Genomic DNA, 17,921 nt, shown 5'->3' with positions numbered 1-17,921 from the left:
TTTCTCCAATACTATAGAGGCATTACCATGTCGATCAACGCTTGAATAGAAACCTAGTTCACACCCCAGATTTTGAAGTCAACACAGTCGCTACAGTCACATTAGTTTTCTTTGTAGCCTCGTTTGAATGTCTCGGTTACGCATATTTGTACGTTTACGTTATATACAGGGTGAAACTAATGACAGCAAAATCGTCTAAATGTTACTTACAAGCCAGAATGTTTAATAAAATTACATTTGAACTTACTCTACCGGTTGTCCGGTGGTGTTGGTACTTCAGATGTTGAAATTTGAGACAAAATGTCCACAGGAAAGTATTGTTTACCAGACTTTTTCAAGTACGGGTACTGCAGTAGAAATTTCTGGCACATGCAAAATCATAGTCTTCTATGATATTGGCGATCCCCACAATTTAATGTGCATCCCACAACCTACTATGCGGGATGGAAATATGAGTCCCCCAAAACTGAACTCCCAAAAAAGAAATCCAACAACTTTCTGTTAAAAATCAATAAAACAGATCTGAATCCTACACAGACTCCAGCGGAACCTGGGAGGGCGGGTCTTCCGCCGCCAGTACTTCTTGCATGTCTTCCGATGTAAAATCCTTGAGTCCCAAAAACCTTTCTGCTGCAGCCACAATAATGTGCCGTTGACTTCTTTGAGACTTGTGCTGTACAGTTTGACTGGAAATGAACGCAACAAAATACACTTTAAATTTTTTTTTTATTTTTTATTATTCTACAACAATACAACACGGCAAGAGTAAGTACTACGAGAAAAGGTAAATCAACACCCCCCCCCTAAAAAAATACATTAAAACAATGGCAAAATACAAATGAGTTCAATTGGAATAGTAATAATAATAATAACTAAATAAGACTAATGACAAGAGATACCAACATATGCACAAAGCAATATAAACAGTACATTACAGAGAGACAATAGCTACATTGATCTACAAGCTCACATCCACCAACCTCAATGGAAGTGTTTCCATATAGTCCAGGAAAGGTTGCCATATTTTCAGAAAGTGGTTGAATTTATTTCTTAAAGCATAGGTAATTGTCTCCATAGGAATACACTTACTCATTTCAGAGAGACATCTTGTAATTAGGAGAGGGGAATCCGATTTCCATGTCAATGCAACACATTTTCTGGCAAGGGTGATTTTTCTGTAAATTTGATTTTGAAATTATTCCTCAAAATTACATTTGAAGTTATCCAGAATGCATATTTCAGGGTCAAGTGGGACAGGGACCTCTATAATAAAGGCCAGGGTGTCACAAACATCATGCCAGAAGGCTTGTCATTTAGTACACTGCCAAGTAGAATGCAAAAAAGCGCCTTCTGTTTTTCCACATCTAAAACACATTTCTGATATTTCAAGGTTATATCTACAGTGAGGCAAAAAATTATTTAGTCATACACCAATTGTGCAAGTTCTCCCACTTAAAAAGATTAGGCCTGTAATTTTCATCATAGGTACAGTTAAACTATGACAGACAAAATGAGAGAAAATCACATTGTAGGATTTTTAATTTATTTATTTGCATATTATGGTGGAAAGTATATAGGCACTTTACATCCAATAGTCAAAGGTATATGAAATACAAATGGTATAGAGAGATAGTCCTATAATTCCTATAATAACTACAACCTAAAACTTCTTAACTGGGAATATTAAAGACTCATGTTAAAAGGAACCACCAGCTTTCATATGTTCTCATGTTCTGAGCAAGGCACTTAAACTTTAGCTTTTTTACATGGCACATATTGCACTTACTTTCTTCTCCAACACTGTTTTTGCATTATTTAAACCAAATTGAACATGTTTCATTATTTATTTGAGACTAAATGGTTTTTATTTATGTATTATATTAAGTTTTAAAAAAGTTAATTGTTCATTCAGTATTGTTGTAATTGTCATTTATTACAAATATATATATATATATAATTGGTATCAGATTTTTTTTGGTCCTCCAATAATCGGTATCAGCTTTGAAAAATCATCAGTCGACCTCTACTCCCAACCTCTACATTAAGAGCAAACATTTCCATCTCAGTCGAAGATGGGGCTGGTTCATTTTCAAATAGTAATGAAATTAATCTAATTTGCGCTCCCCAATAATACATCTTGAAATTTGGTAGGCGTAGACCTCCTAGACTATAATCCCACGTTAATTTGTCCAGGCTCACCCTTGGGGTTTTGCTCTTCCATACAAATTGTCTTATGGTCTTGTTAAAGAAACTCTTTGGTAGGGATATGGGTAAAGATTGAAATAGGTAGAACGTTTGTCTTAATACAGCTAATTCTCCCAAATAATGTGAGAGCCAGATCTGTCCATCTATTCAAGTCATCCACCACCTTCTGACCCAAGACAGAGTAGTTAAGCTTGTACAAATTTCTTAAGTCATGATCTACTTTAATTCCTAGACATTTGAACCCCTGTGGCAACCATCTGAAGGGATCCATTTGTTCACAGATGCTATAGTCAAAGCGAGTCAGTGGAAGCATTTCACTTTTGTCCATGTTGACTTTGTAACCTGATATAGAGCTAGCTGTATGTACCCCAAAGCGTCTGTAGTTTTGATGGGTCGGGTCAGAGAGGAACAAAATAATGTAGTTTGCGAACAATGCGATCCTATGCGTTATCTGGCCCACCTGAAAGCCCTTTATGCCAGGATCCGTTCTTATGGCCTCCACCAGAGGTTCAATGGCTAGCACAAAAAGGAGTGGGGAAAGTGAACAGCCCTGTCTACTACCTCTAAAGATTGGGAATGTGGCTGACATCATGCCATTAGTTTTGATATTGGCTTGCGGTTTATAGTATAAAGTCTTAGCCCAGTTGACAAACAGAGGACCAAAGTTAAATTTAGCAAGTACCTTGAATAGGTATGGCCACTCCAGCCTATCAAAGGCCTTTTCAGCGTCTAGAGATACTGCTATACTAGGATCGCTCCTCACACTGGCCATGTCAATTACATTGAATAACCTTCGCAAATTATTGGTGGAGGATCTTTTCTGTATGAAGCCTGTTTGATCGGTATTAATCAGGTTGGCCAAATATGGTCCTAATCTATTAGCCATCGCCTTAGAAATCGATTTATAGTCATCATTGAGGAGCGAGATCGGCCTATAGGAAGAGCATTGTAGAGGATCTTTATTTTTGTATGTGTAACTGTTATAATAGCCGTGGAAAAGGAGTCCGGTAGGCTATGCGTCTCAGCTGCTAAAGTTAGAACATCCATCGAGTGGAATAAGCAAATACTTAACTCCTTAAAGCCATCGTCTCCTGGTGATTTGCTGGATTGTAGCAAAGAAATTGCCTTTTCAAGTTCTGTGAAGGGGCGTTCTAGTTCGTTTTGGTCTTCCTGTGTGAGGTACGGTAGATCAATAGTAGACAGAAATGTGTCTCATTGCTGGTTCCGTTCCATCAGAAGTGTATAACTTAGAATAGTATTGTTTAAATTAATCATTATCTTCCGGGTTGTGAGACACTTGACCGTTCTCTATTTCAATAGAGTTGATGGTTCTCAAATTCTCAGCTTTTCTGTCAGGCCAATACTTTGTGTGTGTTCTCCCCCAATTCATAATGTCTTTGCCTAGTTCTAAGAATAGCCTTTTCAGTTTTGTTATTATATTTTAGTTTTTTATTCACCAATGAGCGAGCGGTATGTTTCTTTAGAGACACATTTTTGGTGTTCTTTTTGTATTAATAAGATTTCATTCTCTAATTCATCCAATTCAGCAGTGCATTTCCTTTTAAGACCTTTGGTATAGGAAATTATTTGACCCCTAAGAAAGGCCTTTTGTGTATCCCAGAGTACAAAACTATTGGGAGAGGACAGTTTGTTTCACAGACAAACATAATTTGGTCTCTGATAAATTGACAAAATTCTGCCAGTTTCAAAAGAGTTGGGTTTAGGCACCATCTATAAGTCCCTTGAACTCTGCCTGGCATCCAAACAGAAAGTTTGAGGGGAGAATGATCTGAGATAGTTCTGGATAAATACTCAGTTTCCACAACTATGGGTTACCTGTGCTGATAGGAGAAAATAATCAATCCGGGTATAAGAGTTAGGTGGGCAAGAGTAGAATGAGTAATCCCTATCTTGTTGGTGGAGCTGTCTCCCTATGTCTTTCATAAATGATAGTGCATTTGGCGGACTTGGTCAATGAGGTTGCTTTAGTTGAGGATCTATCCAGAATCGTGTCCAGACAAAAATGAAAGTCGCCCCAAACTAAGTGTTCCCTGAAATTGCGCTACCTTGAGGAATATATCTTGAATAAAAGTACAATCATAATTAGGTGCATATGCATTAAGCAAGGTCCAATATTCAGAATGCATTCTGCCATGGACCCCTACATAACATCCCAGTGGATCAAAAATTGTTTTCGTAACACAGAAGAGTAAATTCTTATTAATCAACACAGCTACTCCCGGTGTCTTTGTGTTTTATGAAGAGGCAAAGACCTGTCCTACCCATTCCCTCTGTAACCTTTTATGTTCTGCCCCTGTCATTGCCTTCTTTGATCACTTTGAGGATGTGAGCTAGTCTAACTTCTTCCTGGGGTGTCATGGTGATATCTTGGGTTTCCGAGGAGGCCATGGTCAGAGGTTCTTTTTCCATTGTTTCTTGGTCTGTTTTGGTGCTTCCCTTTCCTTTCTATCTCGTAGGTATATCACCACTCATGGCTACAATGTAGTAAACTTTATCCATACTGATATCAAGTTTTAGGATAAGTTTGTTAAAGATTTATCTGGAGTTCTCGGTCACGCTTCTTTCTAGCTTTGCTGCATCACGTAATCCCCCAAAATACACCCTTTTAACACACCTTTTGTCTGGCAGTAAACATTTACTACAGGCTGTTGTGTATCCACTAGCATCACTTGTTTTCTCAATTTTTCACCTCCACATAGGATATTTGATTGAGCGCTCTAACTTTTGCCACCTCAATTTCCTTCACCCTTGCAAGGCACTCCGGATCATGATCCCCACCACAATTGCAACAACGTTGTCCTTCTACACTCCATTCTTCAGTATACTCTGTTTGTCTACACACACTTGAAACATGGCCAAATCCTTTACAATTCTTACACTGCAGTGGTTTGGGGTGAATGCTCTTCACATGCGTAGGTATTTGCTCTTTATCAAAAAACAACAGGACCGACAGACTTTCTTCTTTTCTCCATTCACCCAGCAGGTCAGACGCTGGGCACAAACCACGCCAGGAATTCTCTTCAGGTATTCAACGGGTGCTCTACTACAAAGTTCCAAACGCCAAACTAATGTTTTCTGGATTCTTTTGAGGCCCACTGCAATCTTCCTCTGCTCTTCAGAAATACAAATAATCAAAATAAGACCATTCCTGGCCACTCTGAAAGACTCTTTTCCAAGCACATACTTCACCATTTAACACCTCAAACAGGTTTCCCACATATACATTCTTACTCAACAAACACATCCCAAAAAGAAGTGATTCATTATAATTTACACACGTATCCTCCACTCCAATTTTAGGCAATTTCCTTTTTGTTCCAGTTTGCAATATTACTGTTGTCCATTCAGGACATTCGTCTTCACCAAATTTACTCGACGCGCTGCTTAATTCGAACTCAGCGTCCACTACCGCCATCTTCCCACTACAGCATTCTGTGCAAAATCAAATGCTTACATACTTCAGTTAATTTGCATGCACTTCAGTCTTGTGCACATGCCTTCGGTCATGAGCAAACTCATGTCTGAAGTCTGCAGGTATTTATACTAAACCAATATATGAACGCAACTATTTCAACGATTTTACTGTGTTCCAGTTCCTAATAAGGAAATCAGTAAATTGTCTAAAACTCATTAGGCCTTAATCTATAAATTTCACATGACTGGGCAGGGGCACAGCCGTGGGTGGGCCTGGGAGGGCATAGGCCCACACACTGGGGAGCTAGGCCCAGCCAATCAGAATGAGATTTAGGGCTTTATTACAGACAGAAATACTCCTCAGTTTCATCGGGTGTCTGGCCTCAGACGATCCCGCAGGTGAAGAAGCCGGATGTGTGGAGGTCCTGGGCTGGTGTGGTTCCACGTGGTCTGCGGTTGTGAAGCTGGTTGGACATACTGCCAAATTTTCTAAAATGACTGGTGGTGGCTTATGGTAGAGAAATAAACATTAAATTCTCTGGCAACAGCTCTGGTGGACATTCCTGCAGTCAGCTTGTCAATTGCATGCTATCTCAACTTGACACCTGTGGCATTGTGTTATGTGACAAAACTGCACATTTTAGGGTGGCCTTTTATTGTCCCCAGCACAAGGTGCACCTGTTTAATGATGCTGTTTAATCAGCTTCTTGATATGCCACACCTGTCAGGTGGATGGGTTATCTTGGCAAAGGATTTTGCACAACAACTCTAAATGCAATCGTGTGTTAAACAGTTTTGTAAAATAGTCATTTTTATTTCTCAACTGGTAATTGAACTGCACATCCCATTCAACATTCAAGTGCATAGGCAACAAGCTATCAGTGCTACACCCACCACTATACAATGCGGGCTGGAGGCATTATGTATTCCGAAACCTGAATGTTTTCTTTCATATTATGAGCCATGTCTTACCTTGCTTTAAAGTAGCCTATAGGCAAAATCTGACCATGGAAACTTGGAGGCAATTCTTCAAAGGAGGTACATGAGTTTCAAGTTTGGGGAGGAATACAATTTATTCTACCATTCTGCGTGCCAGTTGATTTTCATATGCGCATTTTTGTGGAACAGTTTCATATTGCTTTTGTTTCTCAATCATTTTCACATGGTTAATGATAAAAATCTGTTTTCATGTTATGAAAATCTAAAAGTTAAAGTCAACTAATGCGAGATCACCAGCCTCTGCCATACGGACACATTGATACACCGTGATCCATTGGCGGCTAAAGAAATAAGCTCGTGGAACTCAGCCTATAGACCAATGCAGTAGTAGGCCTATAACGTTGTTCTGTCACACAGTGGATTGGTTATTATAGAGGGGGATTGTTGGAAAGTTTTTCAAATAGTTGTGAGAAACTTTAGTTTTAATATATTGTCATTCACAATGGATGTTAAAAATAAACACTTTCCTACATTTCTGCACGGCAGGCCAAGGTACTTCTATGCTTGCTCAGGCGCGTGCACTCCCTCAACATTATCAGAACTCGCTCGACATTATCAGGACAGAGAAACAATTAAACAAGGAATGCGTAAGAATTGGCGGGAGACAGCTGAGAGACTCACTTATTTTGCCACACCTGCCCTTGTCTCAACATTTTACTCAAGAAACATCTTCACACGTTAGATGCCTTTCACTGACATTTGCAACTCAATCAGATAGGCCTATTGCCACCCGCCCTGCCCAAATGCCACAGCCCAGTCAAAACTGTTGCCCAAACTCCCTCACGACGCCAGGACAGCGGAGTCAATCACCACCTTCCCGGAGACACCTGGGAATACTTCCCAAAAATATTTAGATGCACTATTGTAAAGTGGCTGTTCCACTGGATGTCTTGTGATTTGAAACAATCCACATCAATTTTTTATAGAAATGAATGATCCTCGATTCCTCTGTGGCTCAGTCATGCTTTCTGTTGAAGTATTTTGAATTATTTTATTTATTGCTGTATAGGCAGGAGTAACTTTTTTATATAATTTTGACATTCATTTCCATTTACTTCCTTATTGGACCCACCATTATGCCATTTATCTCCTGTTCTATTGGTGCTCATATCAACTTTCTTTCATTGTCCAGAACCCAAAGGCACAATCCTGGTTGTTGCATCTTTAGAATCCCCCTCTTTCTAAGTTTCTAACAGATTTTCATCTCTGTCACGTATGAAATCGCTATCAGGTGCGCAGGTTTAGAATGGTGTTTTCCTGCGAATTGCATTTTGGTAAGTGTTTGAAAATAGTCCAAATGGGATTCATGTCATTCTGAGCACCGTGGATGGATGCCCTAATGGGTTATGCACCCAATGCATATGCTTACATTTCTCAAAGGGCCAGTAAATTAAAATCTTCCTGGTCACATTGTCCAGCGCCACATCTTCCTAATGGAAACTCTGGTACAGGCGCTCTAAAAAGTTGGATTAACAATACTTTCCTGTGGATTATTTGTCTCAAATTAAAAGCAGCTGAAGGACAAACCGCACAGACAAGCGGTAGAGTAAGTTCAAGTGTAATTTAATGTTGTAAGGAACATTGTGTTGTAAGGAACATTTACATGATTTTGCAGGCGGCATTCTGCCTTCTTCCTACATTTTTTAACCATTAGCTTAGCCCACGATCACCTCATGTGAACTACAATCCCAACGCTGTATTTTAACATTTACAAAACATCAATCATCATCACTTGCGATACAGCTTTCGTAACATTTAAAAATATATATATTTTTAAAATTAACCAGATCAGCCAGTTGAGAACAAGTTCTCATTTACAACTGCGACCTGGCCAAGATCAAGCAGTGCGACACAAACAATACAGTTACACATGGGATAAACAAACGTACAATAACACAATAGAAAAATCTATATACAGTGTTTACAAATGTAGTAACATTAGGAAGGTAAGGCAATAAATATGCCACAGTGGCGAAATAATTAGAATTTAGCATTAACACTGGAGTGATAGATGTGCAGAAGATGAATGTGGAAGTAGAGATAATGTGGTGCAAAAAAATAAATAACAATATGGGGATGAGGTAGTTGGGTGGACTATTTACAGATGGGCTGTGTACAGGTGCAATGATCAGTAAACTGCTCTGACAGCTGATGTTTAAAGTTAGTGAGGGAGATATAGGACTCAAGCTTCAGTGATTTTTGCAATTCGTTCCAGTCATTGGCAGCAGAGAACTGGAAGGAAAGGCGGCCAAAGGGGGAATAGGCTTTGGGGGTGACCAGTGAAATATACCGCTGCAGCGCGTGCTACGGGTGGGTGCTGCTATGGTGACCAGTGAGCTGAGATAAGGCGGGACTTTATCTAGCAAAGACTTATAGATTACCTGGAGCCAGTGGATTTGGCGACGAATATGAAGCATGGGCCAGCCAACGAGAGCATACAGGTCGCAGTGGTGGATAGTATATGGGGCTTTGGTGACAAAACGGATGGCACTGTGATAGACTACATCCAATTTGCTGAGTAGAGTGTTGGAGGCTATTTTGTAAATGACATCGCCGAAGTCAAGGATCGATAGGATGTTCAGTTTTACTAGGGTATGTTTGGCAGCATGAGTGAAGCATGCTTTGTTGTGTATGGCCCTTTTATCAATGAGAGAAAGAATCCTTCAAAAAAAATACACTTACTGTAGCAGTTTTGCACCAATCCATACAGCTATGGAGCATCCATCTGACGAAACTACACTTCCCGAGTTCCGCTTACACATAGGTGTTCGGAGCATACAAGATGGCTAATTATCACAGGTGGTTGCCTCTTGTAACATGGAGATAAGTCCGTGTGGGAACACTAACCTATCAAGGGGTATATCAATTTAACTTTTATTTTTTAAATAATTTCTCGTGATATGAAAGATAAGGTCCTTATGCTTCCAAAACTGTACCGCAAGTGACACGTGTTAATGTTCAGATTTGAGCGTAGGGGCTCTTAACAAAACTCCCCCGTACAGAACACGCCTTCGTCCATGACTCTTTTGTGTAATGTAATGGAACTAAGAGTCATGATCAAGGGCTCAGGCTGTATATACCAATGAATTGTGTATCTAAATTTGCTGCAACCACCGTCCAATCAACAATAACATTACATGCACTGACATTACGTACTGTGTACTTGGAAAGTATTCTTCCCACATTTTGTTACGTTACAGCCTTATTCTCAAATTGATGGGGGAAAAAATATTTAATCAATCTACACACACTACCTCATAACGACAAAGCAAAAACAGGTTTTTAAAAATGTTTGCAAATGTATAAAAAAATGAAATATTCTATTTACATAACTTGTACTCAGTACTTTGTTGAAGCACCTTTGGCAGCAAGTACAGCCTCGAGTATGACACTACAAGTTTGGCACACCTGTATTTGGGGAGTTTCTCCCATTCTTCTCTACAGATCCTCTCAAACTCTGTCAGGTTGGATTAGGAGCATCGCTGCACAGCTATTTTCAGGTGTCTCCTGAGATGTTTGATTGGGTTCTAGTCCAGGCTCTGGCTGGGGCACTCAATGACGTTCGGAGACTTGTCCCGAAGCCACTCCCGTGTTGTCTTGGCTGTGCTTAGGGTCATTGTCCTGTTGGAAGGTGAACCTTCGCCCCAGTCTGAAGTCCTGAGCGCTCTGGAGCAGGTTTTCATCAAGGATCTCTCTGTACTTTGCTCTGTTCATTTTTCCCTCAATTCTGACTCACAGTCCCTAGCGCTGAAAACATCCCCACAGCATGATGCTGCCACCAATATGCTTCACCGTAGTGATTGTGTTAGGTTTCCTCCAGACATGACGCTTGGCATTCAGGCCAAAGAGTTCAATCTTGGTTTCATCAGACCAGCGAATCTTGTTTCTCATGGTCTGTGAGTCCTTTAGGTGCCTTTTGGCAAACTTCAAGCAGGCTGTCATGTGCCTTTTACTGAGGAGTGGCTTTCGTCTAGCCACTCTACCATAAAGGCTTGATTGGTGGAGTACTGAAGAGATGGTTGTCCTTCTGAAAGGTTCTCCCACCTCCACAGAGGAAATCTGGAGCTCTGTCAGAGTGACCATTGGGTTCTTGGTCACCTCCCTGACCAAGGCCCTTCTCTCCCAATTGCTCAGTTTGGCCGGGGGAGCAAGCTCTAGAAAGAGTCTTGGTGGTTCCAAACTTATTCCATTTAAGAATGATGGAGGCCACTGTTTTTGGGGACCTTCAATCCTGCAGGAAATGTTTTGTTACCCTTCCCCAGATCTGTTCCTCGACACAATCCTGTCTTGGTGCTCTATGGACAATTCCTTCGACCTCATGGCTTTTTTTTTGCTCTGACATGCACTTTCAATTGTGGGACCTTATGTAGACAGCTGTGTGCCTCTCCAAATCATGTCCAATCAATTGAATTTACCACAGGTGGACTCCAAGTTGTAGAAACATCTAAAGGATGAACACTGTAAAAACGATGCACCTAATCTCAATTTTTAGTCTCATAGCAAAGTGTCTGAATACTTATGTAAATAATGTATTTCTGTTTTTTATTTTGAAAACATTTGCAAAATGTCTAAGAACCTGTTTTCAATTTGTCGTCATGGGGAATTGTGTGTAGATTGTTTAGGAACATTTTCTATTTAGTCCATTAGAATAAGGCTGTAACGTAACATAATGTGGAAAAAGTCTAGGAGTCTGAATACTTTCCGACTGCACTGTAACACACTATCATGTGATTCAATCTGTTAAGGCCATAAAGACTGCATGTAATTGAATCCAGAATAGTCATTGGTTTTTAACCCAGCCATTCTGTCCCTTAACTTCTAGTGGTTGCCATGGAAGCGGAGGGCTTTGGAGAGCTCCTGCAGCAGGCGGAGCAGCTTGCAGCGGAAACAGAGGCTGTGTCTGAGCTTCCCCATGTTGAGAGGAACCTTCAGGAGATCCAGCAGGCTGGAGAGAGGCTACGTTCCCGCACCTTAACCCGAACGTCGCAAGACGCTGCTGACGTAAAAGCGTATGTTCTCTCTTGTGTATCAGTCAGTCACAGATATTTATTTTATTTTAGAGATGACCCACACATTGAAATCACATGTGACGTGTAGGCCAGTTCCCTTTTTCTAGTAATATCTCATTATTTCCCCTGTAATGAATGAGGCTGATGGTAGTAAGATGTTGAAGTCATCTGCACAAAAGCTTATCATTATGATTGGTTATTTTTCAGATGTCAATATATCTGACTGCGTTTGGACTACTTGCAATTATGTGATCTTGTCACTATAGCGTGTGAAATAGAAGATAGATATGTTTCATCAGTATTTGTACTCTTGGACACCCAGTTTATTGGAGCTATTCTGTTATGGGAGATGTCTTTAAGAACTTATTTATGATGGCGGGTTAACCTCTTGCTCCTACTGAGACGCTTGCGTCCCATTTAGAGCTCTGGAAATGCAAATGCGCTACGCTAAATGCTAATAGTATTAGTTAAAACTCAAACGTTCATTAAAATACACATGCAGGGTATTGAATTAAAGCTACACTCATGGTGAATCCAGGCAACAAGTCAGATTTTTAAAATGCTTTTCGGCGAAAGCATGAGAAGCTATTATCTGATAGCATGTAACACCACAAAAGACCCGCAGGGGACGTAAACAAAATAATTAGCATATTCGGCGCTACACAAACCGCACAATAAAATAGAAAACATTCATTACCTTTGACCATCTTCTTTGTTGGCACTCCTAGATGTCCCATAATCACTATTGGGTCTTTTTTTCGATTAAATCGGTCCATATATAGCCTAGATATCGTTATATGTAGACTGTGTGATCAACGAAAAAAAACAGCGTTTCATAACGTAACGTCATTTTTTTAAATTCAAAAAGTCGACGATAAACTTTCACAAAACACTTCGAAATACTTTTGTAATGCAACTTTAGGTATTAGTACACGTTAATAAGCGATAAAATTGATCAGGAAGGCGATGTAAAATCCTTAGCTGTCGTCTGGAAAAAAATGTCCAGAGAAGGCTCGACAAAAATAGCTGGGCGGAGACTGGAGGGAAGTGGTTCCCTTGATTCGGTTCAACCAAGAATCAAAGCTGAATCAAATGACAAGACTCTAGACAACGTGTGGAAGCTGTAGGCGTTGAAATCTCGGTCTTATGTAATTCGGTTCACTTTGAACAATTGCTGGAAGTAGCGCAAGGATATTTATTTCCATTTTCAGTGATCAGGTTTTCCTGCGCTTTTCGATGAAACTCCCGTTCTGGTAAAGCCACATCCGTGATTTAACCAGTTTTATAAACGTCTAAGTGTTTTCTATCCACACATACTAATCATATGCATATACTATATTCCTGGCATGAGTAGCAGGGCGCTGAAATGTTGCGCGATTTTTAACAGAATGTTCGAAAAAGTAGGGGGTAGGCTTAATAGGTAGCTGCTCCCCACATTTCACTGGCATATGAAACGCAGTGTAGCTTTGTTATGTTCTGCATTGCAGTGAACTTACTTCATGCTCCTCATGCCCTCGAGCAGTGGTTTCCAAACTTTTTATAGTCCTGTACCCCCTTTAAACATTGAAACTCCAGCTGCGTACCCCCTCTAGCACCAGAGCACCACTCTCAAATGTTGTTTTTTTGCCATCATTGTAAGCCTGTCTCACACACACACACACACACACACACACACACACACACACACACACTATACGATACATTTATTCAACATAAGAATGAGTTTGAGTTTTTGTCACAACCCGGCTCGTGGTAAGTGACATATAGCTCTTCTAGGACCAGGGCACGAGTAATAATAATAAATAATTTAGCCCTTTTATTTAGCCATCTTACATATAAAAATGTATTTGTTCATCAAAAATGGTTAATAACTCAACACAGGTTAATGAGAAGGGTGTGCTTGAAAGGATGCACATAACTGCAATGGGTTGTATTGGAGAGGCTCTGTCTTAAATCCTTATCCACAAACAGTCTGTGCTTGTATTTAGTTTTCATGCTAGTGAGGGCTGAGAATCTATTCTCACATAGGTACGTGTTTGCAAAGGGCATCAGTGTCTTAACAGCACAATTTGCCAAGGCAGGATACTCTTGAGAGCAGCCCTATCCTGATTAAATACTATTTTCACAGAACCGTCTCTCTTGTTCAGATATCGGTATGTGGACTGGAGGCAAGGCATGAAAGGGATAACGAATCCAGTTGTTTGTGTCATCTGTTTTGGGAAAGTACCTGTGTAATTGCTCACCCAACTCACTCGATGCTTTGCTATATCACATTTGACATTGTCCATACGCTTGAGTTAATTTGCACACAAAAAAATCATACAATGATGGAAATACCTGTGTGTTTTCCTTGTTAATGCAGACAGAGAAGAGCTCCAACTTCTTAATCATAGCCTCAATTTTGTCCCGCACATTGAATCTAGTTGTGGAGAGTCCCTGTAATCCTAGATTCAGATCATTCAGGTGAGGAAAAAACATCACCCAGATAGGCCAGTCATGTGAGAAACTTGTCATCATGCAAGCGGTTAGACAAGTTAAAATTAAAGAACACTTTAAGCTTGTCTCTCAATTTAACAAACCTGTCAATACTCTACCCCTTGATAACCATCGCACTTCTGTATGTTATAAAAGTGTTACATGGTCGCTGCCCATATCATTGCATAGTGCAGAAAATACATGAGAGTTCAGGGGCCTTGCTTTAACCATTTTCACTGTAGTGTCCAAAACGTCTTTCAAGCTGTCAGGCATTCCTTTGGCAGCAAGAGCCTCTTGGTGGATGCTGCAGTGTACCCATGTGGTGTCGGGAGCAACTGCTTGCACGCACGTTACCACTCCACTATGTCTCCCTGTCATGGCTTTTGCACCATCAGTACAGATACAAACATGAGTAGCAGCTATGTTTGGCTACACACGGACCGTTAGTGGAATTCCCGCGAGAGAGTAATGGTTAATGTGATTGGATGTTAATTATTTGACTAGGCTACCTGTATTTGACATTGTGTTGTTATTTTGCTGAACATCTAGAAGGTTTAATTTGATTTTTTGACAGTGAAACTAGGCTACCCAGGCAAAGAAAAAACTCACCCACATCTATAGCCCCGTTGGAAAATATAAATGAACTGTTAAAATGTGAAGAAAAAAATGAATTAGTCAAATGTGAATCACATTTTTATTAGGCGTACCCCAGATTGGGAATACCTGCTCTAGAGGATACTATACTAAACAAACACAATCTACTCTTCCTCTGTTCCCTGTAGCTCTATCCTCCTGGGTTCCAGAGGTCTGGACATATTCCACATCTCCCAGCGTCTGGAGAGCTTGAGTGCTGCCACCACCTTTGAACCTCTGGAGCCAGTGAAAGACACTGACATCCAGGTATTCATTTCAGACTGTCTCTACGAGTGTAGGGCTACTTTTACATCCTTACCTGTTCTCTGGTATGTCACAACCTTCTCTTCTGCGTTTTTCAGAGGCAAAGGCAGCCGGGCAAGTGATGGTAATGAATGTTTTTGAGTTGGTAATGATGCTTTAGTCAAACTGGCAGTTTCATATCTGGTTCTGTTAATGTCACAGCTGAGGTTTACTGCGTAATGATTTTTTTATGCTAATAGGAAACAAGCTGACGGATTCTGTTGGAGGATCATTGCAGTTTCTTATTTTTGGAAGTATTAGAAATGTGTGTCTAGGAAAAGATGTCTGACGTGGATTGTGTCCAAATCTTTACTCATCATTCTGTATATCAAACCCACTGCCTGAAGTGCTGAGAGTTTGCAATTCAAACGCATGCACAAAAGTTAACCCAACGTCCTTTGATTGGATTTTAATTGTCTTTGGTAGATGTCTATGTGATTTACATGTGGGGGTATTGAACTGTCTCTGGTACAGTTGAAGTCTGAAGTTGATATACACCTTAGCCAAATACATTTAAACTCAGTTTTTCACAATTCCTGGCATTTAATCCCACATTTAATCATTTAACTTCGTAACTGATGTCTTGATGTTGCTTCAAAATATCCACATAATTTTCTTACCTCATGATGCCATCAATTTTGAGAAGTGCACCAGTCCCTCCTGCAGCAAAGCACCCCCATAACATGATGCTGCCACCCCTGTGCTTCACGGTTGGGATGGTGTTCTTCAGCTTGCAAGCCACCCCCTTTTTCTTCCAAACCTAACAATGGTCATTATGGCCAAACAGTTCTATTTTTGTTTCATCAGACCAGAGGACATTTCTCCAAAAAGTACGATCTTTGTCCCCACGTGCAGTTGCAGACTGTAGTCTGGCTTTTTTTTATGGTGGTTTTGGAGCAGTGGCTTCTTCCTTGCTGAGCAGCCTTTCAGGTTATGTCGATATAGGACTCGTTTTACTGTGGATATAGATACTTTTGTACCTGTTTCCTCCAGCATCTTCACAAGGTCCTTTGCTGTTGATTTGCACTTTTTTGCACCAAAGTACGTTCATCTCTAGGAGACAACACATCTCCTTCCTGAGCGGTATGACGGCTGCGTGGTCCCATGGTGTTTATACTTGCATACTATTGTTTGTACAGATGAACGTGGTATCTTCAGACATTTTGGAAATTGCTCCCAAGGATGAACCAGACTTGTGGAGGTCTCTCATTTTTTTTCTGAGGTCTTGGCTGATTTATTTTGATTTTCCCATGATGTCAAGCAAAGAGGCACTGAGTTTGAAGGTAGGCCTTGAAATACATCCACAGCTACACCTCCAATTGACTCAAATGATGTCAATTAGCCTATCAGAAGCTTCTATAGCCATGACATCATTTTCTGAATTTTTCCAAGCTCTTTAAAGGCACAGTCAATTTAGCGTATGTAAACTTCTGACCCACTGGAATTGTGATTCAGTTAAATAATCTGTCTGTAAACAACTGTTGGAAAAATTACTTGAGTCATGCAAAAAGTAGATGTCCTAACTGACTTGCCAAAACTATAGTTTGCTAAAACTTCTTCAGGATAGCCCCTTTTTTCCCCCCAATTTTCACCTAAAGGACATACCCAAATCTAACTGCCTGTAGCTCAGGCCCCGAAGCAAGGATATGCATATTCTTGTTACCATTTAAAAGGAAACACATGGAAGTTTGTGAATTGAATGTAGAAGAATATAACACACTAGATCTGATAGAAGAAAATACAAAGAATTAACCAACTAGTTTTTTTTTACCACCATCTTTGAAATGCAAGGGAAAGGCCACTGTTATAGCCATCACTCTTGTTGTAATTCCGATGGTGTCCACAAGACGGCAGCAGTGTGTGTGCAAAGTTTCAGATGGATAACTTGGAGTATGAGTGATCCTCAATACTTTTAGTGTGAAGTCCCCAGGTTCATTTGGGCAAATTGTGAAAAAGACATTCCTATTCCATTTTTCTGCAAGAATATCGTCAAATCTGTTTACTTGGACTTTGCTTAGCTTTTCAAGTATTAGTAGCCATATTATAAGTTCAACATTTGCAAAACAACCAGTTTTCATAACTTCATAACTCTGAATATCCTTATTTTTGTCCAAAATGAAAAGGCATGCAGTCGTACAAGGTTAGTACCTAAATTTTACGACATATACATGGTTTCCGGATACTCCCGGGAAGCCCAGCTCATTGGCTATCTAGTTAGCTTTGTTTGACCCGGCTTGGTGCCTATTTGACAAAGATGCATTCGTTCAAGTGATGGCCGCCCGCGTCATCGGTGTGCCATGAAGGTGTCGCTCTCTGACCAAATATGGTGCCCTATAGGATATACTACACCCCTAATGAAATGGTGAAGTCTTGTTACCTTCTAGGACCTCTGAGGAATAGGTATGAATGTGATTTGACTCGTTCAAACAACATTTAGGTTTTCAAAGATTATTTTCTTTGCAAATTGAAAGAGTGGAAATACAAAATCGATCGTGTGTGCTATATGGACCTTTTTAGGAAATAAAAATGATTTTATCTAACAAAACGACACTTCATGTTATCTCTGGGACCCTTTGGATGATAACTCGGAGCAAGATTTCAGAATGTAAGTACACATGTCACCTTCAGAGGTTAATTTATCAATTTATCAAACCTATTGCGTTGAAAAAAGTGTTTTGATGTTAGGAGCTCTCCTCAAACAATATCATGGCATTTTCTTGTAGTAATAGCTACTGTAAATTGGAAAGTGCAGTTATATTAACAAGAATTTAAGCTTTCAGCCCATATAAGACACTTATGTGCTGACGTTTGTTGTTTCTCTAAAATCTGCTATCTTGACATAACTCGTGCATGATTTACAAC

General features: G+C 40.1%; 1 protein-coding gene across 3 annotated transcripts in view; it reads left to right on the top strand.

The window, feature by feature from the left end:
• LOC115109365 (nuclear pore complex protein Nup93-like) overlaps positions 1 to 17,921 on the top strand; it is a 41,278-nt gene that overhangs the window by 1,380 nt on the left and 21,977 nt on the right. The window contains exons 2-4 of one of the 3 annotated variants that reach the window (XM_029634180.2): positions 5,210 to 5,250; positions 11,462 to 11,648; positions 14,906 to 15,023. In XM_029634180.2, coding sequence (XP_029490040.1) covers positions 5,210 to 5,250; positions 11,462 to 11,648; positions 14,906 to 15,023 — 346 coding nt within the window. Of the gene's footprint in view, positions 1 to 5,206; positions 5,251 to 11,461; positions 11,649 to 14,905; positions 15,024 to 17,921 lie in introns of all 3 variants that reach the window. The other 2 variants (XM_029634182.2, XM_029634181.2) reach the window with 2 other exon arrangements.

Source organism: Oncorhynchus nerka, linkage group LG25 (genome assembly GCF_034236695.1).
Source record: "Oncorhynchus nerka isolate Pitt River linkage group LG25, Oner_Uvic_2.0, whole genome shotgun sequence".
In the NCBI taxonomy this organism is placed as follows: Eukaryota; Metazoa; Chordata; class Actinopteri; order Salmoniformes; family Salmonidae; genus Oncorhynchus; species Oncorhynchus nerka.
The sequence above is the reverse complement of the archived record's forward strand: the minus strand, read 5'-3'. Positions and strand labels throughout refer to the sequence as shown.